The sequence below is a fragment of the Ailuropoda melanoleuca genome, chromosome 7, assembly GCF_002007445.2.
Source record: "Ailuropoda melanoleuca isolate Jingjing chromosome 7, ASM200744v2, whole genome shotgun sequence".
NCBI classification, from domain to species: Eukaryota; Metazoa; Chordata; class Mammalia; order Carnivora; family Ursidae; genus Ailuropoda; species Ailuropoda melanoleuca.
Genome location: NC_048224.1, coordinates 907,417 through 928,729, shown reverse-complemented (window position 1 = coordinate 928,729; position 21,313 = coordinate 907,417). Strand labels below are relative to the sequence as shown.

At 39.1% G+C, this 21,313-nt stretch overlaps 1 protein-coding gene across 18 annotated transcripts in view; it reads right to left on the bottom strand.

The window, feature by feature from the left end:
* The window catches only part of KDM4C (lysine demethylase 4C), a 502,429-nt gene that overhangs the window by 312,505 nt on the left and 168,611 nt on the right, over positions 1–21,313 (bottom strand). For all 18 annotated transcript variants that reach the window (XR_004626454.1, XM_034663835.1, XM_034663840.1 and 15 more), the window contains 2 exons: positions 20,684–20,877; positions 1,415–1,464 (listed from right to left, as the gene is read on the bottom strand). Coding sequence is in view for 17 of the 18 variants with exons in the window: in XM_034663835.1 (XP_034519726.1) it covers positions 1,415–1,464; positions 20,684–20,877 (244 nt within the window). In the remaining variant the exon portion in view is untranslated. The remainder of the gene's footprint in view (positions 1–1,414; positions 1,465–20,683; positions 20,878–21,313) is intronic.

Here is a 21,313-nt window from a genome sequence, read left to right as displayed (position 1 = left end):
TATAGTTATTAGCCTGCCAAAATTGTAATAATGCTTCTGACAAATGTGATACTGTAACTGTTCCTTCTAATACTCTTCCATAATTTGGGGGAAAGTAACTTTTAGATATCATTAACAATTTCTGTTCAGAACTGTCAAGTCAATGAAAGGGGTTTTTCAATGTCCCCATTTCGTTATTAAATGAAAGCATATACAAAAATCCTTTCCTACTAAAAGGCAAACCTAACACACCAATAAGACAGACTGACTAAAAGGACAGTAGTCACTGAGGATTTGATCCTGGATAAAAGCATAATGTCTTATACTAGTTGACACTCAAATGCAACCCCCCCTTCCCCTAGAAATAAGTCACTACCAGCCTACTTCTTCCTTGGTAAGGGTGGCTAGCAAAACAGATGAGGTTGGCAGGGGTGAATCAGATTCTCCTCCCTTGTAAAAACAGATATGGCAAGGTTTTCTTTGGTGTCTTAAAGACAGAAAAGAGGGGCACCTGGGTGGCTCAGTCACTTAAGCGTCTGCCTTCGGCTCAGGTCATGATCCCAGGGTCCTGGGATTAAGCCCCGCATGGGGATCCCTGCTCAGTGGGGAGCCTGCTTCTCCCTCTGCCTGCCACTCCCCCTGCTTGTGCTCGATCTCTCTGTCAAATAAATAAATAAAATCTTTAGGAAAAAGAAAAGACAGAAAAGAAAAGAAGAAGGCACTTTCTGCAGATATAAGTGGGTACAGAATGAAACCATTAATAGAGTTCTTCATTCTGCCCCTTATGCAGATAGACAAAGCCACAAAAAAAAAAAAAAAAAAAAAAAAAATTCAAGTTCCAGTAAGGTATTTTAAATTTGCCAGTCTAAGAAGGCATACGTTCTCATGCTTATCTGGTTATTGGGGGACAGTCATCTTAATACTTCCATAATAGTAATCCCAAGCCCAGGGGGCCAAACTAGGGTCAGAAGGAGATTTAACACAACCCTTTGGTAAAATGATATGACAACATGAAAAGTATTCACAAAATACCTGCACCCTGAGATGCAGCATCAGCACTCTTTGGAATTTATCTCAAGAGTATAACTTAAAGGAAAGAAAAATATTATTAGCACAAAAATGTTAAGTAAAAGTTTGTGTGTATATATATATTATATATATATAATATAAAAGAGAAAAAATTGGAAATAATCAAACTAGGTTAAGTGCAATCATTTGATGAAATACTAAGCAGCCAACTAAAATAATCATGAAGATTATACAACAGGGAAAAACATTCACACGGTAATGTGAAAAAAATTTACTTGTTCAATTAGAAAAACATTCAAAAGTCATTAACTTGAAAACAGTAAAACTAACAGTGACATTCCGTACTGTAAAAATACCTCAAAAGCAAAGAATCCATCCAGATGAGAAACACAGAAAGCAAGTTTACCTTGAGCTAGTCTTTCAAGTCGTTTTCCATGTTCCGGGGGTATTGCATACCTAAGATTTTAAACATAAATAAAAATTTTAGATTTATAACTGCTCAGCTAGTATCCTTAGATAATGTCACGTTAAAAAACAAAAAAAGCCAATTTCCACTTAGACAAAATGAACAGAGATTAGAAAACCAATCACAGAGTCATATCCCTTGGACACTAGACAGAAGAAAAATGAACTGTAAACCCATTTCAGTGCCCAAGCTCACCAACCCAAACACAATTTACAGATTAGGGAACAAAGGCCCAAGGCCAGTAAACTGCTTGGACAAGGAAGGCTGCTAGCCACAGCAGGGAGACTAAAACCTCTTTTCCAACACCCACTTCACCCCAGAAATCCATGCCTCTTATTGGTTGTATGCTCTATGTTTTGTTGTTGGCTAGTTTGGCCTTTGTTTTTTAGAAAACCTAGGTAGTGTGCTTTTTTTTTAACCTTTTAAAATGTTTTTATTGACAAGCAGGATAGAACACAAAATTATTATAGCAATACTCATATTTCCACCAAACCTAAGAACATTATAGTTTTTGAATAGATTTTATTGTTTTTTAAGATTTATTTATTGACTTTAGAGAGATAGAAAGAGCACAAGGAGTGGGAGGTGCAGAGGGAGAGAAAATCCTCAAGCAGACTCCCCACTGAGCACAGAGCCTGGCACAGCACTAGATCCCAGGACCCTGAGATCATGACCCGAGCTGAAATCGAAAGTCAGAAGTTTAACTGACTGAGCCACCCAGGCGCCCCTCAAATATATTTTAAATAAAAAATTACCAGCAATAAGAAAGCAGTGTCTATGGATTTTATGATTTTACAGCTTTTAAAATACTGATTATAGAAAAAAAAATTTTCACCCTTGAACAGAAATACTCATTTCTAGTTTCTGGTATTTTCAAAAGTGAAAAAGTTGAACTTATCTACTGTGAACTTACTAACAAATTTTAAAACAATAATCTCATGGGGCACCTGGGTGGCTCTGCATAGAACCAACTTAAGATTCTTTTTCTCCTTCTCCCTCTGCCCCACCACTCCTGTTCACTCACTCTCTCTTTCTCTAAAAAAACAAAACAAACAAACAAAAAACCTCCCAATTTATTACACAAATAATATTATAGGAAGTTTAATGAGAAAATTTAAGGATATTAAAAATAAAGTGATCATTTCATGTTTAAGTAAAAATGATGTTATTGTCAAGACCTACATTTGCTATGTTTACTAGTTCAATATATATTAAGTACAAGTTACTTTTTACTAAAATAATTTTTCTCATTTAACCTAAGACCACACTTGGTTGCATTTAATGTCATTGATAACATATGCAAAACTTAATTGGATCCGATATAACTAGGCAATTTTCTAAAAGAAAATTCAACCATATATCCTGTTCCTTAAGGCACTGTTAATGAAATTATTCCAACTGAGTTGCGAAGATAAAATTTTAGCATAACTAAATGACAATCATCCAATTTATTTATACACTAGCCACCTCTTACATTTTTAATCCCAGTTTACACCACCAAATACACCCAGAAAAGGGGAAAACAACTTATATATGCCCCAGACAACAGGGTCATGTCCCCCTTACATACACACACATGTGTGTGTACACACACACACACACATGCTTGCACACATGTAATGGATATATGCATGCCCACAAATGGTTAGACACAGATGGAGATATAGATTGAGAGTCACTTTTCCGAAAATTGGCATCAAAGTTAAAGCTCATTTTTCTGACGTTCAATCATGTATTCAAAGAAAATATAAACATATATATTAAACGTAAATATAAACATAAGTATAAACATACATATAAGGATAAAGAATATCTTTGACGTAGTCTTTCAGTCAGTCCACACAACTCTATGACAAACTCACATAACCAACACTTAGAGTAAACTCATCTTCTAAAGGGATACTCATGAAACTTGTCTAGAAGCTAATCACCAGAAAGACTTTCTCCATACATTACACATACGACAAAAATTCTTTAAATTGGATACATGACCATAAGACACTAAGTGTGTACCCTTGATGCAACTCGCCCTTTAAGCCACTAAGGTATAAAATGACCATTCCAGGGGTGTCCCCATTCCCTCCCAAACTACCCTCCACAGTGTGCCAAAGTCATCTCTGCAAACTACAGCTGATCATGACAAAGCCCTGGGCCTTCGATGGCTGACTATAACCTGAAGGACAAAAGCCAAACTGCTCTGAAGGGCACACGGGCCTGCTGCAATCTTGGCAACTTTTCTGATGTCCCAATCAAACCTGTTCTTTGGCTTTAACAAATCACTTGAAGTTCTTTCCAGTGCCCTTGCTATTCACACCTCCACTATTTTCCATCCTCTGTTTCTTGGCTTTACATGCCCTCAATTTTGTCCAGTCAACAAAAACACACATTCTTTTTTCCAAGCTCAGCCTGAGTCACCCCCAGGAAGAGCTTCCCCCTCCCTCTCTTGCTGTATCACCCACATGGAATACAGGCCTCCACCATGGCACTCAGAGATATTTTCTTTTTTTTTCTTTTTTTTTTTCTTTTTTTTTACCTTTTTGGCCTCCCGGCTCTCCTCTCAAGCTCTTTAGTGGCAAGGCCAGTGTCTTTCCCTAAGAACAAATCACCAGCTAAGCAGATGCTCAGTGTTTGCTGACTTTTCTCACTCTCAAGTGATGAATCATGTTCCTGATCCTCCAGGGGAGGAAGGATATAGGAAAAAGAAAAATGCTCCCACATTTTTCACTCCCATTCACCCTGGAATCCATTGCAACCTGAATCCTATTTTTATCATTCTTGATATAACTACTTGGACAAAGCTTGCCCCATTTTTTAGTCCTTACCTACTTGGTCCTCTCTGAAATTTTTGACCAGATCCAACTTATTTCTAGTGATTTTCTACCTTGTCCTCTTGCCAAACCTCACAGTGACATTCTCCAGGCTTCCATGTTTTAGTGATTCCACATTTCTCCCTGAGGAAACCACCTTCACTCAAGGCTTCAAAATCTTCCTTGCGGTGCTGAACCACATCTCCATTCCAAGCATCTCTCTTGAGCTCTGAAAATCTACAGCAAACCAGCTATTCAACAAATCCATTTGGCAGTCCTCAAACACAATTTGTCCAAAGCTTAATCTTCCAACATCTTCCTGGCAGACCAGCTTCTCCTCCAGTTCCTCATCCAACCAACTGTCCGGAAATGTGGGAGTTGTCTGTGGTTGTACTCCCATTATTTAACCAATCCCCAATTTATGTGTTCTACCTTGTACCTGTTCAAGAGAAGTCTCGTGAATCTCATGCTTTTATTTCTCTATCCCCACTGCCACCACTTGATCCAAGCCACTATTCTCTATCACACACAGTACTGCTTCATCTCTTAAATTGTCACCCTGTCTCCAGCCTTGCCCTCTCTAGTCCATGTAGCCCAATCAGATTGTGTCACTTTCCTTCCCTGTTTAAAATCTATGTAGCATGGGACGCCTGGGTGGCTCAGTTGTTAAGCATCTGCCTTCGGCTCAGGGCGTGATCCCAGGGTCCTGGGATCAAGCCCTGCATTGGGCTCCCTACTCCGCTGGGAGCCTGCTTCTTCCTCTCCCACTCCCCCTGCTTGTGTTCTCTCTCTCACTGGCTGTCTAATAAATAAATAAAATCTTTAAAAAAAAAATCTATGTAGCAAGAGGAACTTGTGACTAGAGGCAAGCTGGAGGGCCTATATGCAGAGGGGCTTACTACAGACAATGAGTGACCTCAGTGAGAGAAGTCCTAGTTCCATGGCCCAGAAAAGCTCCTAGAGTTTCTATAAAAGTATTCCATCACTTCAGAAGTCTCAAATACGCAAGATCAAATTCATGACTTCTCCCTTTAAAAAAAGGTTAAAGCCGAAGGCAGATGCTTTAAAAAAAGTTTCTTCCTCTCCCAGCGTTCCTATTTCAGTTCATAACTCCATTTTCCCTTAGCCTTCCAAACTGGAACTGTCAGTCAACTCTTCCTTATTTCTCAATCTCTCTGCCCCCATTGTCAGTCAGAAGTTCTAACCATTCTACACACAAAACCTCATATCCAGCTCCTGGTAGCATCACATCAACTTCAACCTTGTTTTGCCCCCAACTAGACTACTATCATAACTGAACTCTGCCTGCATCTCTTTGGACAGCTATAGTGTTCAAAACACTATCATAAGAACCTTAATTCATTCCTTACTACCTGGCTTTCAAGGACACCCCCCAACACACACACACACAATCTAGACCTAGCCTTAAATATCAACGGTCTGCTTTCAGTAGGCTAAGCTATGAATTAATGTGTCACTCACATGGGCTTTGACCTCACTCCTCACCTCAAACAGCACCCAACTCTCAAACAGCACCCAACTCTCAAATCCCAGCCTCCAAGCCCAAATTGTACTTCCTTGAAGATTTCACTGACCATTTTAAATCTCAGCAATCTCACCTTTTTCTTCCCCCCAGTACCCGTCTGTTATATTTTTCGCATAGTATTTATCATCTACTACTTTTCAAAGCTAGCCGCTGTTCAATGTGCATAAGTCACTTTTGACTGGATAGCCACTGAGTTCTATGAGGGAGAGAATACCTACCACAATCCAGAAATTTTCACATGAATTATCCTTTTTAACATACCTTGTATAGTGAGTGCCCAGTTCATAGCCAGGCACTCTACTATGTACCAAAATTGCTTGATTATACAGCTAATACTTAATTCTTTGAGGATATGAATGTGTCTTGCCCTTCTTTGTATTCTTTGAAACCCACCAAATAAGATGCCTACCATTGTATATCCTCAAGTACATACTGGTTTGTTGAAATTGTTAATTGCTCATTTAACCTTCAGGACAGTATTTTTGTTTCATATACAATCAATACTGCCAACAATTCTGCTAATATTCAGAAACTATGAATCACTAATGAACTAGGAACACACTAATTAGATATTTACAGGGTAATGTCTTATTTAAAACCAGAGTCTTTTATGAATTTAAAAAAAAAAAGATCCAATTTAAAGGCCAGAGAAAACGTAACAATCCCTATAAGCACATCTTTGAGTGGTTTACTCAAAGAAGAGACCTAAAGTGATGTTCTGATGGGTGTGATACAAACACTACCTTGAATGAGTATCAGGCTGACCTTTCAAACTGTCAGTAGGCAAAGCTGTATTTTTTTAAATGTAGTAGATCCATTTCTCTGATCCAGGTTTTCTTTATGAAGTGGTCCACTATATTTCTCTTTTCAAAATATGCTCAGTCCACAAGTCCATTAGAAGTTCATTTATCAGCACTTCTCAAAGGGAAACTCCTACTTTTCAGATCACTCCCTGAAAGTCTCCCTAACTTGGGACCCTGGGGTTGACACTAATGTGCTTAGAAATAAATGTTCTCAGCTTCCCCCACCCCCTCCACCCATACCTCTGTCACTGTGCTGTCTGACATAGGTAGCTGCCGGAGGTCCTCTGTCAGTCTCACTAACAGGTGCTGCTGGAGCCTCCTGCTGGCCCCACTTCAACCTCCCCTGTAACATCCAGGGCAGTCACCAAGCCCAGAGCAGAACCTCCTCCAGGTCCATGCCATGCTTAAGCAGATCAGTCCTAAAAAAGAGCTGCTCTTTACTCCCTTCCCTTAACTGAGACTGTGTGTAAAATAGCCCTTTCCTCCTCTTGTGTTTACATTTACTCTTGCTGTTTCCTCTAACAGTCATCTCCCAAAAGGAATCAAGCTCACATCCCCAAGGACAGTTTTCTTTTTTTTTTTTTTTTTTGTAGCACTTTTTAAAACATTTAATTGTCAGATCCATGAAGATATTTATACTTGTTAGGTGGATAGCCAAGTGAGATTTCACATGATAGTTGCCATAGCCAAGACAGAGTATGCATGTCAGGGCTACCTTCCCATCTCCACCCACCTTCCCACCGTGTCCAACAAGTTGGAGGTCATCTGTCAGAGCCTCAAGGAATTTAGTGCTGCAGGAAGACAGGGATTTCTTTCAAGGCTTAATAATTTACTCCTTAATACTGATCTCTCCAAAATACTCAACAGATAACACAGTAAGCAGTAAAGTGATTTTTCTAGGACTAGAGGATCAAATGACTGGTTTTCAAACTGTTTTCCATGCCCGCCTCTGCCCCCCATCTTGGGCCCAGTGTTTCTTGATGAAAGTTCTTCAGGAAAGGAGGGACAGTGTCCCACCAGACACATTTCAGCTAGGTCAGCTCTTCCTTTATTTTCAGTTTTATATATTGACCTTCTAAAGATATTTTCATTTACAAAGTCTGAAAACTTCTGTTTTCTTGAAGTGATTAGCATGGTTCCTGGCACACGTAAAAGGACTTCACTAAGGGGCACCTGGGTGGCTCAGTCACTTAAGCGTCTGACTCTTGATTTCAGCTCAGGTCATGATCTCAGGGTCCTGGGATCAGCCCCACATCAGGCTCCGCATTCAGGAGGAGTCTGCTTGAGATTCTCTCTCCTTCTGCCCCTCCCCACCACGTGCGTGTGCTCACTCTCTCTCTCACTCTCTAATAAATAAATAAATCTTAAAAAAAAAAAAAGGACTTCACTAAATGGAATAGAATCATCAAAAACAAACAAAACATACATCACCACCCTAGTCAAGCCCTACTTCTTGATAAGTAAACTTACAAAGAATGAATACATTTGAGATCTTAGAAGTAAGACATAAATCTATTTGCAAGCCTACCTGTAGATGTGCAATCACACACACACACACACACACACACACACACACACACAAAGCCATCTTCTTATATGCTCAAATCAAAGAATAATTTTTGCAAAACAAATACTAAGTAATATGTATTTTCTATAAAGTGCTATCTAAACAAGTCTGAAAAGGGGGGAAGAAATACGGGGGAAAAAAGATAAGCTAGGAAAAGTAATTGGTGAACTATGACATCTGCCATGGTAATTTGCAAAACTAACAGCACTAATGTTTGTTTTCCATGAACTACAAAGTAAATAAATTTGCATTAACCTTCTGATTTTTCCCTAAGAGTTATGGATTTGATTCAGCAATTTCTTTTCATTTGAAGGGGGTTCTCTGGTTCTTGTTAAGTGACGGTGGTGGCTTTAAGTGAAAGAATAGCAACAAGTAAGTAAGAGGCATCCTGGACGAATTCACAAGACCCTGCTATGCTTTCCAGGGGTCTCAAGAGTACTCAATATAAGTTTAGAGTTCCTGTATGAGAACCCACATTTACCAATCAGTTAGTAAAAAGGTATTACATCACATCACTTCAAGGAAAAGAGTGAGATTTACTTTGAAAATTGCAAACACTAGACCTCACTGATGCTTCTTTTAGGAAACTCTGCTTAGCAGGGGTCTATGAGACTCAGTGGACTGCAGGCATGTGGATGTGTGCCAGTACCGTGGTGTTTATTCACAAGTCAGGCTCAGGTCTAAGTAAACTATGATCCACTCCATCAATAAAAATTTTTGCTCCTGCTTATCACTGTACTCTCCTCTTCCTACAAATATACCCAGTAGCTGAGTACAAAATGAATACCATACTTTTTAACTATCTTTCCAATTTCTTAAAACTTTTGTAATAATATCTTAAAAACTATATATACATGTGCCTAAAAATAATCAGAATAACTTACGCAGTTAATTTCACTAACTTGGTTAAAGTATTTACACAAATCTATTTTTCCTATTTAGAGGGTAATTTTCTCTAGGAATAGTAATTAAAACCAGAAACAAACTACTTAATTCCAAAAGTATTTTTTCTATATAAACCATGAAAAGCATACAGCTTTCATTATTATCTAATTAGTCTTAATATTTGCAATTAGAATATATTAACAAGTCTAAACTTACTATGTAGACATGTAGGAATTAGTACCATGGGTTGCTAATTCAATGTACTATTAAATATTATCAAGCTATCCAAATCCTAATGCAATATTCAGCATTAGGTGTTTAAAGAAATAACCTCAAAGAAATTCCTCAGTAAGACTGTTTATTTAATAAGTATTGAGTACCTACAATGTGCTGCAATCATGCCAGATACTGTGCCAGGCCCGGGAGATGTGCTAGTGAACTAGATTAACAGGGTCCCCTGCTCCAGGAGCTCAAACTTTGATAGAGAAGCTATGTATTAAGCATGCGTGGGTCAATTTGATGCCAACTTGTTTGTTCTTTTGAAGAGACTTGAATTCTAAAAGTCAATACTTGGATACTTCTTTAATAGTAAACAGCTTCTCCTCTACCCAGGAAGAAAGGAAGAGGAAAAAAAAGCAAGGGGTGAGACAGAGGGGAGTGAATGGAGAGAGAGAAACATGCAAAGAAAGGCTGAGACAAATACCCAATAAGAGCATCTGATCTCTGGACTGAGCCATGCTTCTAGCTTATCCCAACCATATACACTAGCAGATATCCTTTTGCTTAAACTGGGTTTACGTCGTTTGGAACCAAGAATCCTTAATACAAGATTTATGAGGTCTTAAATATAAGACATGCAATATATATTTGTTAACTGAAATATATGAAATATTATTGATTGAGCACTTATGATGCATCAGGAGCTATGGCATGCTCTGTACACTGTATTTTATGTCATCCACACAAGTATTTTAGAACCATCTGCGTGTTTTAGGAGAGGAAACTGAGGCATGAAGGTTATAAAATAATTGCCCAGGTCCATGCTCAGTAAAAAGTAATGTCAGAGCTCAAAACAAAAGACTAAGGTACAAAAAATCCATGCTCTTAAATACCACACAACACTGAATAAATGATCTAATGAAAAAGCATCAAACTAGGTTTAAACTACCTATCCTGAATAATCTGACACTTCTTAATGCTACGTGGTACTGTTACAAAATCTCACAGTTAGGGAATAAAATTTAACCAAGTCCAAAATACTACAGCCCATTCTTAATTTTTCTAAAAACACCCAGGAGAAACTTCTTGCCTGATTTTAGACCTTTTCATAGCTTAAGACATGTCCTCTCAAATCTTACCTTTATCATTCTCTAGAGACTAAATCTGAAAGTCTCTTATTCACTGTGTTTGGACACAGTCTTAGGAAGAAGGATTTGAGGCACCACCTAAATTCTATACCTCCCAGCAATTAGTCATTGTCACATATGACACTTGAAAGGGAGAATTATATTTTATTTATCCTTGAAACTCCTATTCTATTATATATAGATATATCACATCAAGTTCATGTTTAGTCATTACTATGACCAAAAAATGATTTACTTTCATAAGGTTATTAAAATAATAGTAATTGGAAATATTTGTACAGTACTTCACAGTTTACAAAGCACTTTTAAACAAAGTATATCCTTGGACCCTCCTAGCAATCCAATAAGGAGACAGAGAATAAATCACACCTCCATTCAGCAGTTAAAGAAACTCATGATGAAATAAGTACAGTCATTTGCCCTAAGTCATTCAGCTGGTAAGTGACAGATTGAGATTTTAAAACAGGTCTTCTGGCTCCAAAGTCAATGTTCATTCCAAGAAAATAAATACTTTACCACTGACTGCTAAAGCAGTTTTCAATCTGCTTATTTAAAGCATTCTTTAATGCCCCAAACCTTTACACCAGAAATGTTTACACCACTGAAGCCTCTTCAGTACAACCCTGTTTTCATGAACACTTACTCAGCAAAATGTGCCACACTCAGTGCCTAGAAAAGTATGTCTCGAGGCTTCTACCTGGAGCTGTGCACCTGCAGCTCCTCAGAAATCCCAGGAAAATGAGTATTGTTAATAGCTACACCTTAGACAAAAATTTTTATAAAATGTTATATATATTTCCTTGTCTGCCCTTAAACAGATTGTCCTAGAGCCAGGCCCTGTGTTAAGTGCTGATCATTCAAAGGCAGACACAGACCCAACTTCAAGGCAGACACAGGAAAGGGTAAAGAGGTAGTCAGAAGCACCTGAAAGGTACAAAAACAGCTGTCTAAGTTAGAGGCAGCAGAGGGCCCAGAAAGCCTTTGGGCAAAAAATAAGGGATACACAGGCAGAGAACAGCAGAGAGCACTGTAGACATGGAATTAAGGAGGAAATCTTAGACAGTTTTGCAATAATCACATCCAAAACTTGATACCTAAGGGTAGAATTGAAGAAGAAGAAGTCGAAATTCAACACCAACCTATAAGGCTAGAAGGAAAAGACACATTGCTAGGGTCAGAAATGTCAAGCACAAGGGAGGGCACCCCTGGAGAAAAGTAAAGGCAACTATCCCAGATACAACTCAACAAGAAGACAGCAGAAAAGGAAACCAGTACGTACGTGCATGCACATAGAGAACCTTATGTCACCTCCTCATCTTCTCATTTTCTAGACAGAGTAAGCCCTAAGTTGGGCTCCTTGCTCAGCCTGGAGGTGGCTGGAGATTATCTCCCTCATCCTATTGCTTGCCCTCTGCTCCTCTCCCCTGAACCACCCCACCCCCTCTCTAAAATAAATAAAATCTCTCAAAAACAAACAAAGGAGTACAGTTACTTGTCCAAAGCCACAAATGTTAGTAGCAGAAGAAGGAGTAGAGCCCAGATTGCTGGTCCCTTGAATCTAAACTCTGCCGAGAGACACTGCCTACCTCCCAATATTTAATAAATTTGTATTGCTTCTACCATCTTTAAAAGCTCACTTAAAATATATTATGATGAGTACTAAAATGAATTTTAATGATAATAGAATTTACCTCAAAATTATTTATGCTAAACTAACATAATCTTTCATAAATCTACTGGGAAATACTCTTAGAGTCATTTATATCATTCTTTTCCTACAGTAGTTATTTTAGAAAGTGGAATGTAGATTAGTAGTCATAACTCACTGCTGGATTTTATCATTTTATCATTATAAATAATGGTCAAGGTTAAAGATAACAGTGAGATTATAAATCTACCATTAATGCATATAATGATGTCTATATGTCTATAATAACTAATAGAGTAATTAACTACAGAAAATATAGATGCTAGCAGAAAGAAATTTTTTGAAAATGGGCAAAATTGTTCTCACTCATGAATGGCGGTACTCCTTCACAAAGACACAAGACTCTAGAATCAGGCTTCTTCCTGACCAGCATACTCTCCCCTAAGTGATCTTCAGAAGATAACATAATTCCGTTCAGGAAGTACAGTGTGAGGATCATCTTTCTTGATAAGAAAGCAGAGAAATCATCTAAACTCCTCTAATAGTGGGGGATGCGGGAGAATAAAATAAACTCCTCTAATACTATAATTTCAAATTATTGTCCTGGGCATTCTCATTAGCTGACTTCTAAAACACCTCCAGAAAAGTTTTGTTACTAACTTTCCAGGTTTCTTAAGGAAAATATATAGTTGCCTATAATGAATTTACCCATTTCATTTAATTTTGTTCACACTGAAAGTGAATGTCAGAAACAGCATGGAGGTAATTATACAGCTGAGAAATTGCCCCAGTGCCTATGGATTGCTTAAAATATTTCTCTGAGTCTTTCAAAGTTAAGTCCCAAAAGTACTAAAGGGCGACATTTCAACAGATGTTACTGTGGTGCCGAAGAAACATGACAAACAGAGACCCACAGGGAGTAAAGCATGTGCTCAAAACTGGCCCTCAGTAAACAACTATGTAATGAATAGTCCCATCATACCATTCTGTCACAAAAGCCTCTCTGGGTCCCAGACCACCTACTAAAAATGTTCAGTTTTTATTTATTCCATTTAGAGAGCAGAATGCTAAGAATTTATCAAATGAAATGTGAAAGTAAAACACCTTTAGGAAAGGAAGAAGATGACGGAGGAGTAGGGGACCCCTTCTTCAGCTGGTCCCCTGAATTGAGCTGGATATCTACCAGACCATCCAAACACCAAGGAAATCAGCCTGAGACGTAGGAAGATACATCTGGATCTCTACAAATGAAAATCTCCAGGGCTGAGCATTGAGGTATGAGGCAGGGAGCCCTGAATCCGCGCACAGATATCTGAAGATAAAAGGAAGGGGGAGGGAGCTACAACACTCGAGCACAGGGAAGCAGCAGCCACCTGCACTGGGGAGCGGGCCAGACTCAACAACCGGCACCTACGAGAAAGCAGACTGAGACCGTGAGCCAGGGAACCAAGCATCCGACCAGACAGAAAACCGGAGCTCTGGAGTGCCCACGAACCACAATGAAACAGGGAGCTCAGGAGCGCGTGCGGGAACCCAGGGTGGCTGGTGGTGTTAGAAGCACAAAGGACAGAGACGTGCAGACCCTGGAAGTAACGGCTGGGACACCGGCTGTGGGGTGCACAACCCAGAACGCTGCAGGGTTTTTAGCAGCACCGACAGAAACAGAGTTAAAGTGGCCAGGAGAGCTCAGTGGAGAGCAGACTGCGATTTCTCTATTCTGAGACAGAGACTAGGATACAGCCACTGCTGCTCTGACTCTCAGAAGAGTCACAGAAGATCGCCAGGCAAAGCAGCCAGAGAACAAAAGCCTGGAAATACCGGTTCGCATTGCGCCAATCCCCATCCCCCCTCGCAGAGAACAGGGCGACTATACCCAGACAGGGTTGCCTGAGTATCAGCGCGGCAGGCCCCTCCCCCAGAAGGCAGGCTGAAAAATCAAGAAGTCCACATCCCTAAGGTCCCTATAAAACAAGTGCACACTGCCTGGGTCCTGGTCAATAATTTGGGGCTCTGTGCATCCCTGCAACCTCTCCTCATCAAAATGACAAGGAGGAGAAATCCCCCCCAACAAAAAAAAAGATAATGAGACTGTGGCCTCTGCCACAGAACTGATGGATATGGATATAACCAAATTGTCAGAAATGGAGTTCAGAGTAACAATGGTCAAGATGATGTGTAGGCTTGAAAAAAGCAGTAACGAAAACATTAATGACAATACAGAATCTCTAAGGGCAGAAATGAGAACGAATCTGGCAAAAATTGAAAATGCTATGAATCAGGGGCGCCTGGGTGGTTCAGTCATTAAGCGTCTGCCTTCGGCCCAGGGCATAATCCCGGCATTCTGGGATCGAGCCCCACATCAGGCTCCTCTGCTGGGAGCCTGCTTCCTCCTCTCCCACTCCCCCTGCTTGTGTTCCCTCTCTTGCTGGCCGTCTCTCTCTCTCTGCCAAGTAAATAAATAAAATCTTTAAAAAAAAAATGCTATGAATCAAATGCAGTCTAAACAGGATGCTCTGACGGCCAGGGTAAATGAGGCACAAGAATGAATTAGTTAATTGGAAGATGGGATGATAGAAGAGAAGGAAAAAATGAGAACTTGGCTCAAAAAAAATCCAATCTCAAGAATGTAGATTACAGGAGATTACTGACTCAATGAAACATTCCAATGTCAAAATCATCAGCATCCCCAAGGGGGTGGAGAAAAAGAGAGGTCTAGAAGAGATATTTGAACAAATTGTAGCTGAGGACTTCTCTAATCTGGCAAAGGAAAAGCATTCGTGTCCAAGAGGCAGAGAGCACCCCTCCCAAGATCAATGAGACCAGACCAACACCACATCACATAATAGTACAATTTGCAAATCTGAGACGCAAGGATACAATCTTGAAAGCGGCCAGGGGGAAAAGAGTCCTCACCTACAGAAGGAGGAAATCAGAATAAGGTCAGACCTGTCTACAGAGACCTGGCAGGCCAGGAAGGGTTGGCAAGGTATTTTCAAAGCTCTATCCGAGAAGAACATGCAGCCAAGTATCCTTTATCCAGCAAGGCTGTCATTCAGAATTGATGGAGAGATAAGGACCTTTCAAGACTGGCAGAAACTGAAGGAATTTGTGACCACCAAGCCAGCCCTACATGAGATTTTAAGGGGGGTACTATAAAAGCAAAAAGACCCCAAGAGTGATACAGAACAGAAATTTACAATCTATAGAAACAAAGACTTCACAGGCAACATGACATCATTAAAATCATGTCTCTCAATAATCACTCTCAATATGAATGGCCTAAATGCTCCCATAAAACATATGGGGTTGCAGATTGGATAAAAAGACATGACCCATCCATTCGCTGTCCCCAAGAGACTCATGTTGAACCTAAAATACATCCAGACTGAAAGTGAAGGGATGGAAAATCATTTTTCATGCCAATGGACCTCAAAAGAAAGCTGGGATAGCAATTCTCATATCAGATAGATTAGATTTTAAACTAAAGACTGTACTTAGAAATACAGAAGGACACTATATTATTCTTAAAGGATGTATCCAACAAGTGGATATGACAATTATAAATATCTATGCCCCAAGCAGGGGAGCGGCTAGATACACAAGCCAACTCTTAACTAGAATAAAGAGACATATAGATAATAATACGTTAGTAGTAAGGGACCTCAACACTCCGCTCTCAGCAATAGATCACCTAAGCAGAAAATCAACAAAGAAACAAGAGCTTTGAATGACATACTGGACCAGATGGACCTCACAGATATATATAGAACACTACACCCCAGAACAATAGAATATTCATTCTTTTCAAATGCACAAGGAACTTCCTGCAGAACAGACCATATACTGGGTCACCAAACAGGTCTCAACAGATACCAAAAGTCTGAGATTATTCCCTGCATATTCTCAGAACACAATGCTTTGAAACTGGAACTCAATCACAAGGAAAAATTTGGAAGAAACTTGAACACATAGAAACTAAGAAAATCCTGCTCAAGAATAATTTGGTAAACCAGGGAATTAAGAAGGAGATTAAACAATTTTTGGAGACGAATGAAAATGAAAACACATCAGTCCAAACCTATAGGACACTGCAAAGGCAGTCCTAAGGGGAAAATATATAGCCGTCCAAGCCTCACTCGAAAGAATAGAAAAACCTAAAATGCAGTTTATATATTCTCACCTCAAGAAGCTGGAACAGCAACAGAAGAACAGGCCTAACTCATGCACGAGAAAGCAGTTGATCAAGATTAGAACAGAGATCAATGAATTAGAAACCAAGAGCACAGTAGAGCAGATCAACAGAACTAGAAGCTGGTTCTTTGAAAAAATAAATAAAATAGAGAAACCACTGGCAGGAGTTATCCAAAAGAATAGAGAAAGGACCCAAATTAATAAAATTATAAATGAAAAGGGAGAGGTCACAACCAACACCAATGAAATAGGAAGGATTATTAGAAACTTTTATCAACAGTTTTATGCCAATAAATTAAACAACCTGGAAGAAATAGATGCCTTCCTGGAAACCTATAAACTACCAGGACTGAAACAGGAAGAAATTGATTATTTAAAACAGACTGATTAATTATGAGGAGACTGAAGCAGTGATCAAAAACCTCCCCAAAAACAAGAGTCCAGGGCCTGATGGATTCCTCGGGGAATTCTACCAAACATTCAAAGAAGAAATAACACCTATTCTCCTGAAGCTGTTTCAAAAAATAGAAACAGAAGAAAAACTACCAAACTCATTCTATGAGACCAATATTACCTTGATCCCCAAACCAGGCAAAGACCCTATCAAAAAGGAGAATTACAGATCGATACCCCTGATGAATATGGATGACAAAATTCTCAACAAGATCCTAGCTAATAGAATCCAACAGTACATTAAAAGGATTATCCATCACGACCAAGCGGGATTCATCCCTGGGATGCAAGGGTGGTTTAACATTCGCAAATCGATCAGTGTGATACATCATATCAACAAGAAAGAGTCAAAAACCATATGACCCTCTCAATAGATGCAGAAAAAACATTTGACAAAATACAGCATCCTTTCCTGATTAAAACCCTTCAGAGTATAGGGATAGAGGGTACATTCCTCAATTTCATAAAAACCATCTATGAAAAGCCTACAGCGAATATCATTCTCAATGGGGAAAAGCTGAAAGCCTTTCCCTTAAGATCAGGAACACGACAAGGATGCCCATTCTCACCATTATTATTCAACATAGTACTAGAAGTCCTTGCAACAGCAAACAGACAACAAAAAGGGATAAAAGGTATCCAAATCAGCAAAGAAGAAGTCAAACTGTCTCTCCTCGCAGATGACATGATACTCTATATGGAAAACCCAAAAGAATCCACTCCCAAAGTATTAGAAGTTATAGAGCAATTCAGTAATGTGGCGGGATACAAAATCAATGCCCAGAAATCACTTGCATTTCTATACACGAACAATGAGACTGAAGAAAGAGAAATTAGGGAATCCATCCCATTTACAATAGCACCAAAAATCATACGTTATCTCGGAATTGACTTAACCAGAGATGTAAAGGATCTATATTCTAGAAACTACAAATCACTCTTGAAAGACACTGAAGAAGACAAAAAAAGATGGAAAAATATTCAATGCTCATAGATCGGAAGAATAAGCATAGTTGAAATGTCTATGCTATCCAGAGCAATCTACACTTTCAATGCCATCCCGATCAAAATACCAATGACATTTTTCAAGGAGCTGGAACAAATAGTCCTTAAATCTGTGTGAAACCAGAAAAGGCCCCAAATCACCAAGGAATTATTGAAAAGGAAAAACAAAGCTGGGGGCATCACGTTGCCGGATTTCAAGCTATACTACAAAGCTGTGATCACAAAGACAGCATGGTACTGGCACAAAAACAGACACATAGACCAATGGAACAGAACAGAGAACCCAGAAATGGACCCTCGGCTCTTAGGGGAACTAATCTTTGAGAAAGCAGGAAAAAACATCCAGTGGAAAAAAGACAGTCTCTTCAATAAATGGTGCTGGGAAAATTGGACAGCTACATTCAAAAGAATGAAACTTGACCACTCTCTCACACCATACACAAAGATAAACTCCAAATGGATGAAAGACCTCAATGTGAGACAGGAATCCATCAAAATCCTAGAGGAGAACATAGGTGCAACCTCTTTGACATCGGCCACAGCAACTTTTTTCATGACACATCTCCAAAGGGAAGAGAAACAAAAAATAAAATGAACTTGTGGGACTTCATCAAGATAAAAAGTTACGCACAGCCAAGGAAACAGTCAAAAAAACTAAGAGGCAGCCCACAAAATGGGAGAAGATATTTGCAAATGACACTACAGTTAAAAGATTAGTATCCAAGATCTACAAAGAACTTCTCAAACTCAATACACAAGAAACAAATAATCAAATCAAAAAATGGGCAGAAGATATGAACAGACACTTTTCCAATGAAGACATACAAATGGCTAACAGACACATGAAAAAATGTTCAAAATCATTAGCCATCAGGGAAATTCAAATCAAAACCACACTGAGATACCACCTTACGCCAGTTNCAATTCAAATCAAAACCACCTTGAAATACCACCTTATACCAGTTAGAATGGCAGAAATTGACAAGGCAAGAAACAACAATTGTTGGAGATGATGTGGAGAAAGGGGATCCCTCCTACATTGTTGGTGGGAATGCAAGTTGGTACAGCCACTTTGGAAAACAGTGCGAAGGTCCCTTAAAAAGTTAAACATTGAGCTACCCTATGACCCAGCAATTGCACTACTGGGTGTTTACCCCAAAGATACAGACGTAGTAAAGAGAAGGGCCATATGCACCCCAATGATCACAGCAGCATTGTTCACATTAGCTAAATTATGGAAGAGGCCGAGATGCCCTTCAAAAGATGACTGGATTAAGAAGATGTGGTCCATATATACAATGGAATATTACTCAGCTATCAGAAAGAACGAATTCTCAACATTTGCTGCAACATGGACGGCACTGGAGGAGATAATGCTAAGTGAAATAAGTCAAGCAGAGAAAGACAATTATCATATGATTTCTCTCATCTATGGAACATAAGAACTAGGATGATCGGTAGGGGAAGAAAGGGATAAAGAAAAGGGGGGTAATCAGAAGGGGGAATGAAACATGAGAGACTNGAACCATGAGAGACTATGGACTCTGGGAAACAAACTGAGGGCTTCAGAGGGGAGAGGGGTGGGGGAATGGGATAGGCCGGTGATGGGTATTAAGGAGGGCACGTATTCAATGGTGCACTGGGTGTTATACACAAATAATGAATCATGCAACACTACTTCAAAACTGAGGATATACTGTTTGGTGACTAACATAACTTAATAAAAATTATTATAAAAAGAAAACTTTAAAATGAGTTAAACAGCTTCCCCACAACTTTTTTTAGATCACAAAACTCCATAAGAAATGAGAACTGCCTGGATTTTTCTTGTACGTCCTAAGAACTTTGCTCTTCACCTAAAACTTGCCTTCCAACTACATGTCATTTTGATCATTAGGAAGTTTTGCTATATCTGAATTTTTTGGAGAAAATTTACAACTTAACATCTCAACACATGATAAAACCTCAAGGGCAAATAATAATGGCAAAATGGAGGTGGAGATTATCCCCCAAATTACTGCATATCAACACCTAATCAACAGGAGAATTTGGAAAGAGGCCATTATCTTTAACTTGGAGGCAAGAAAGCTACTGGGCTGACACAAGCACCTGAAGAGCATCCTGTCATGTTCACATCCATCTGAAACATCATCTTTCCTGGATTGGTCAAGGTCATGCTTCATATGCTGTGCTTTCCTGCACATACGTGTATTATAGAAAACAGAACTGATACTTAAATTTCCCTAAGATTAAAACCCACAAAGCAAGTTCAAAACATGAAACTGGCTAACCACAAAAGATCCCAGGGTGACTGACAAACTAACAATTACAAACGTGTACTAACAAGTTCATAAGAATATACTACATGATGTATTTTACAAAGTGGTACATCTTTAAGTCATTGCTCAGAAAGATGAGGAATGAGGCTCACAAACACAGGAAATTGCAAGTTGAGAACACATATAACAATAACATTCTTTTCCCCACACCCATCACCCAGAAAGCAGTAACAAACCTCCTGATTCATCCTTCCTCTCCCACTCTTGTCATTTATTTAGAAGAGGCTGGACCAGATGATCATTATTATTATCTAATACTCAACATCAATGAAGTCAACTTTCACTGCTAACTATTTCCACCATACCTTCCAACAAATGCTCAGAGAAGTAAAAATGCCTAATAAAATTCTTCAAGACTACAATATCTATCAATCCATCCCCCACAAAATGGTCTGCAAGCCACTTTGGATATACCAGTCACTACTAGCTTTACGGTTTTGAGCAAAACCATGGGCAGAATGGAAGACAATCAATTATTACACTCTCAATTCATATAAATCTGAATTCACCAGATAAGGGACGAAAATCCTCTTCAGTAGGTTCGTATTGCCCAAATTTCAAAACTCCTAAGCAAATGAATATTAAACATGTAACTTGCCAAGACTTGGGCTCTCCAAAGTGGAGATAATTAATGCTGTAGAGGTCCATATCCTCGGTGTGCCACGCGAATGTGGTTTTCCACATGCCAAAATAGAGATAAGGGGTATTTACACCTTCTATAGAAATACCGCACTCTTCTTCAACCACATCCAAGACTGTATTTAGGCGAGCTATGTTCCATTCGTCCACACCCTGGAACCAGGAGAGAGAGAAAAAAAAAATCAAACATTAATAAGCTAATAAAATAACATTTACTAATCAAACTGTCATGGGAACATTAGTATGAAAGTATAGCAAAAAACTTCCTGATTCCAAATGGAACTGTAAGGTAAGGCTCTACCCCTCAGTTGTTGTTAACAAAAAATCACTGATTCAAAGAATATGATTTCCATCTTTGGCATACCTTTTATTCGAGGGGGGAGATAGTCTTTTGCTTTTTAGTTTATTTGTTTATTTGTACATTAATTTAGAAGTCATGTTCAATGTCAGACATCATCCCAAGATACCAATGGCAAAATATATCTTCTGTGCTCCCACTCTCATCCCTATTCATTTCAATTTTAGCATGTGATACATCATTTCCTAAAAATCCCACCTCTAATTATGGGGAAAGCTCTTAGCATTCTTC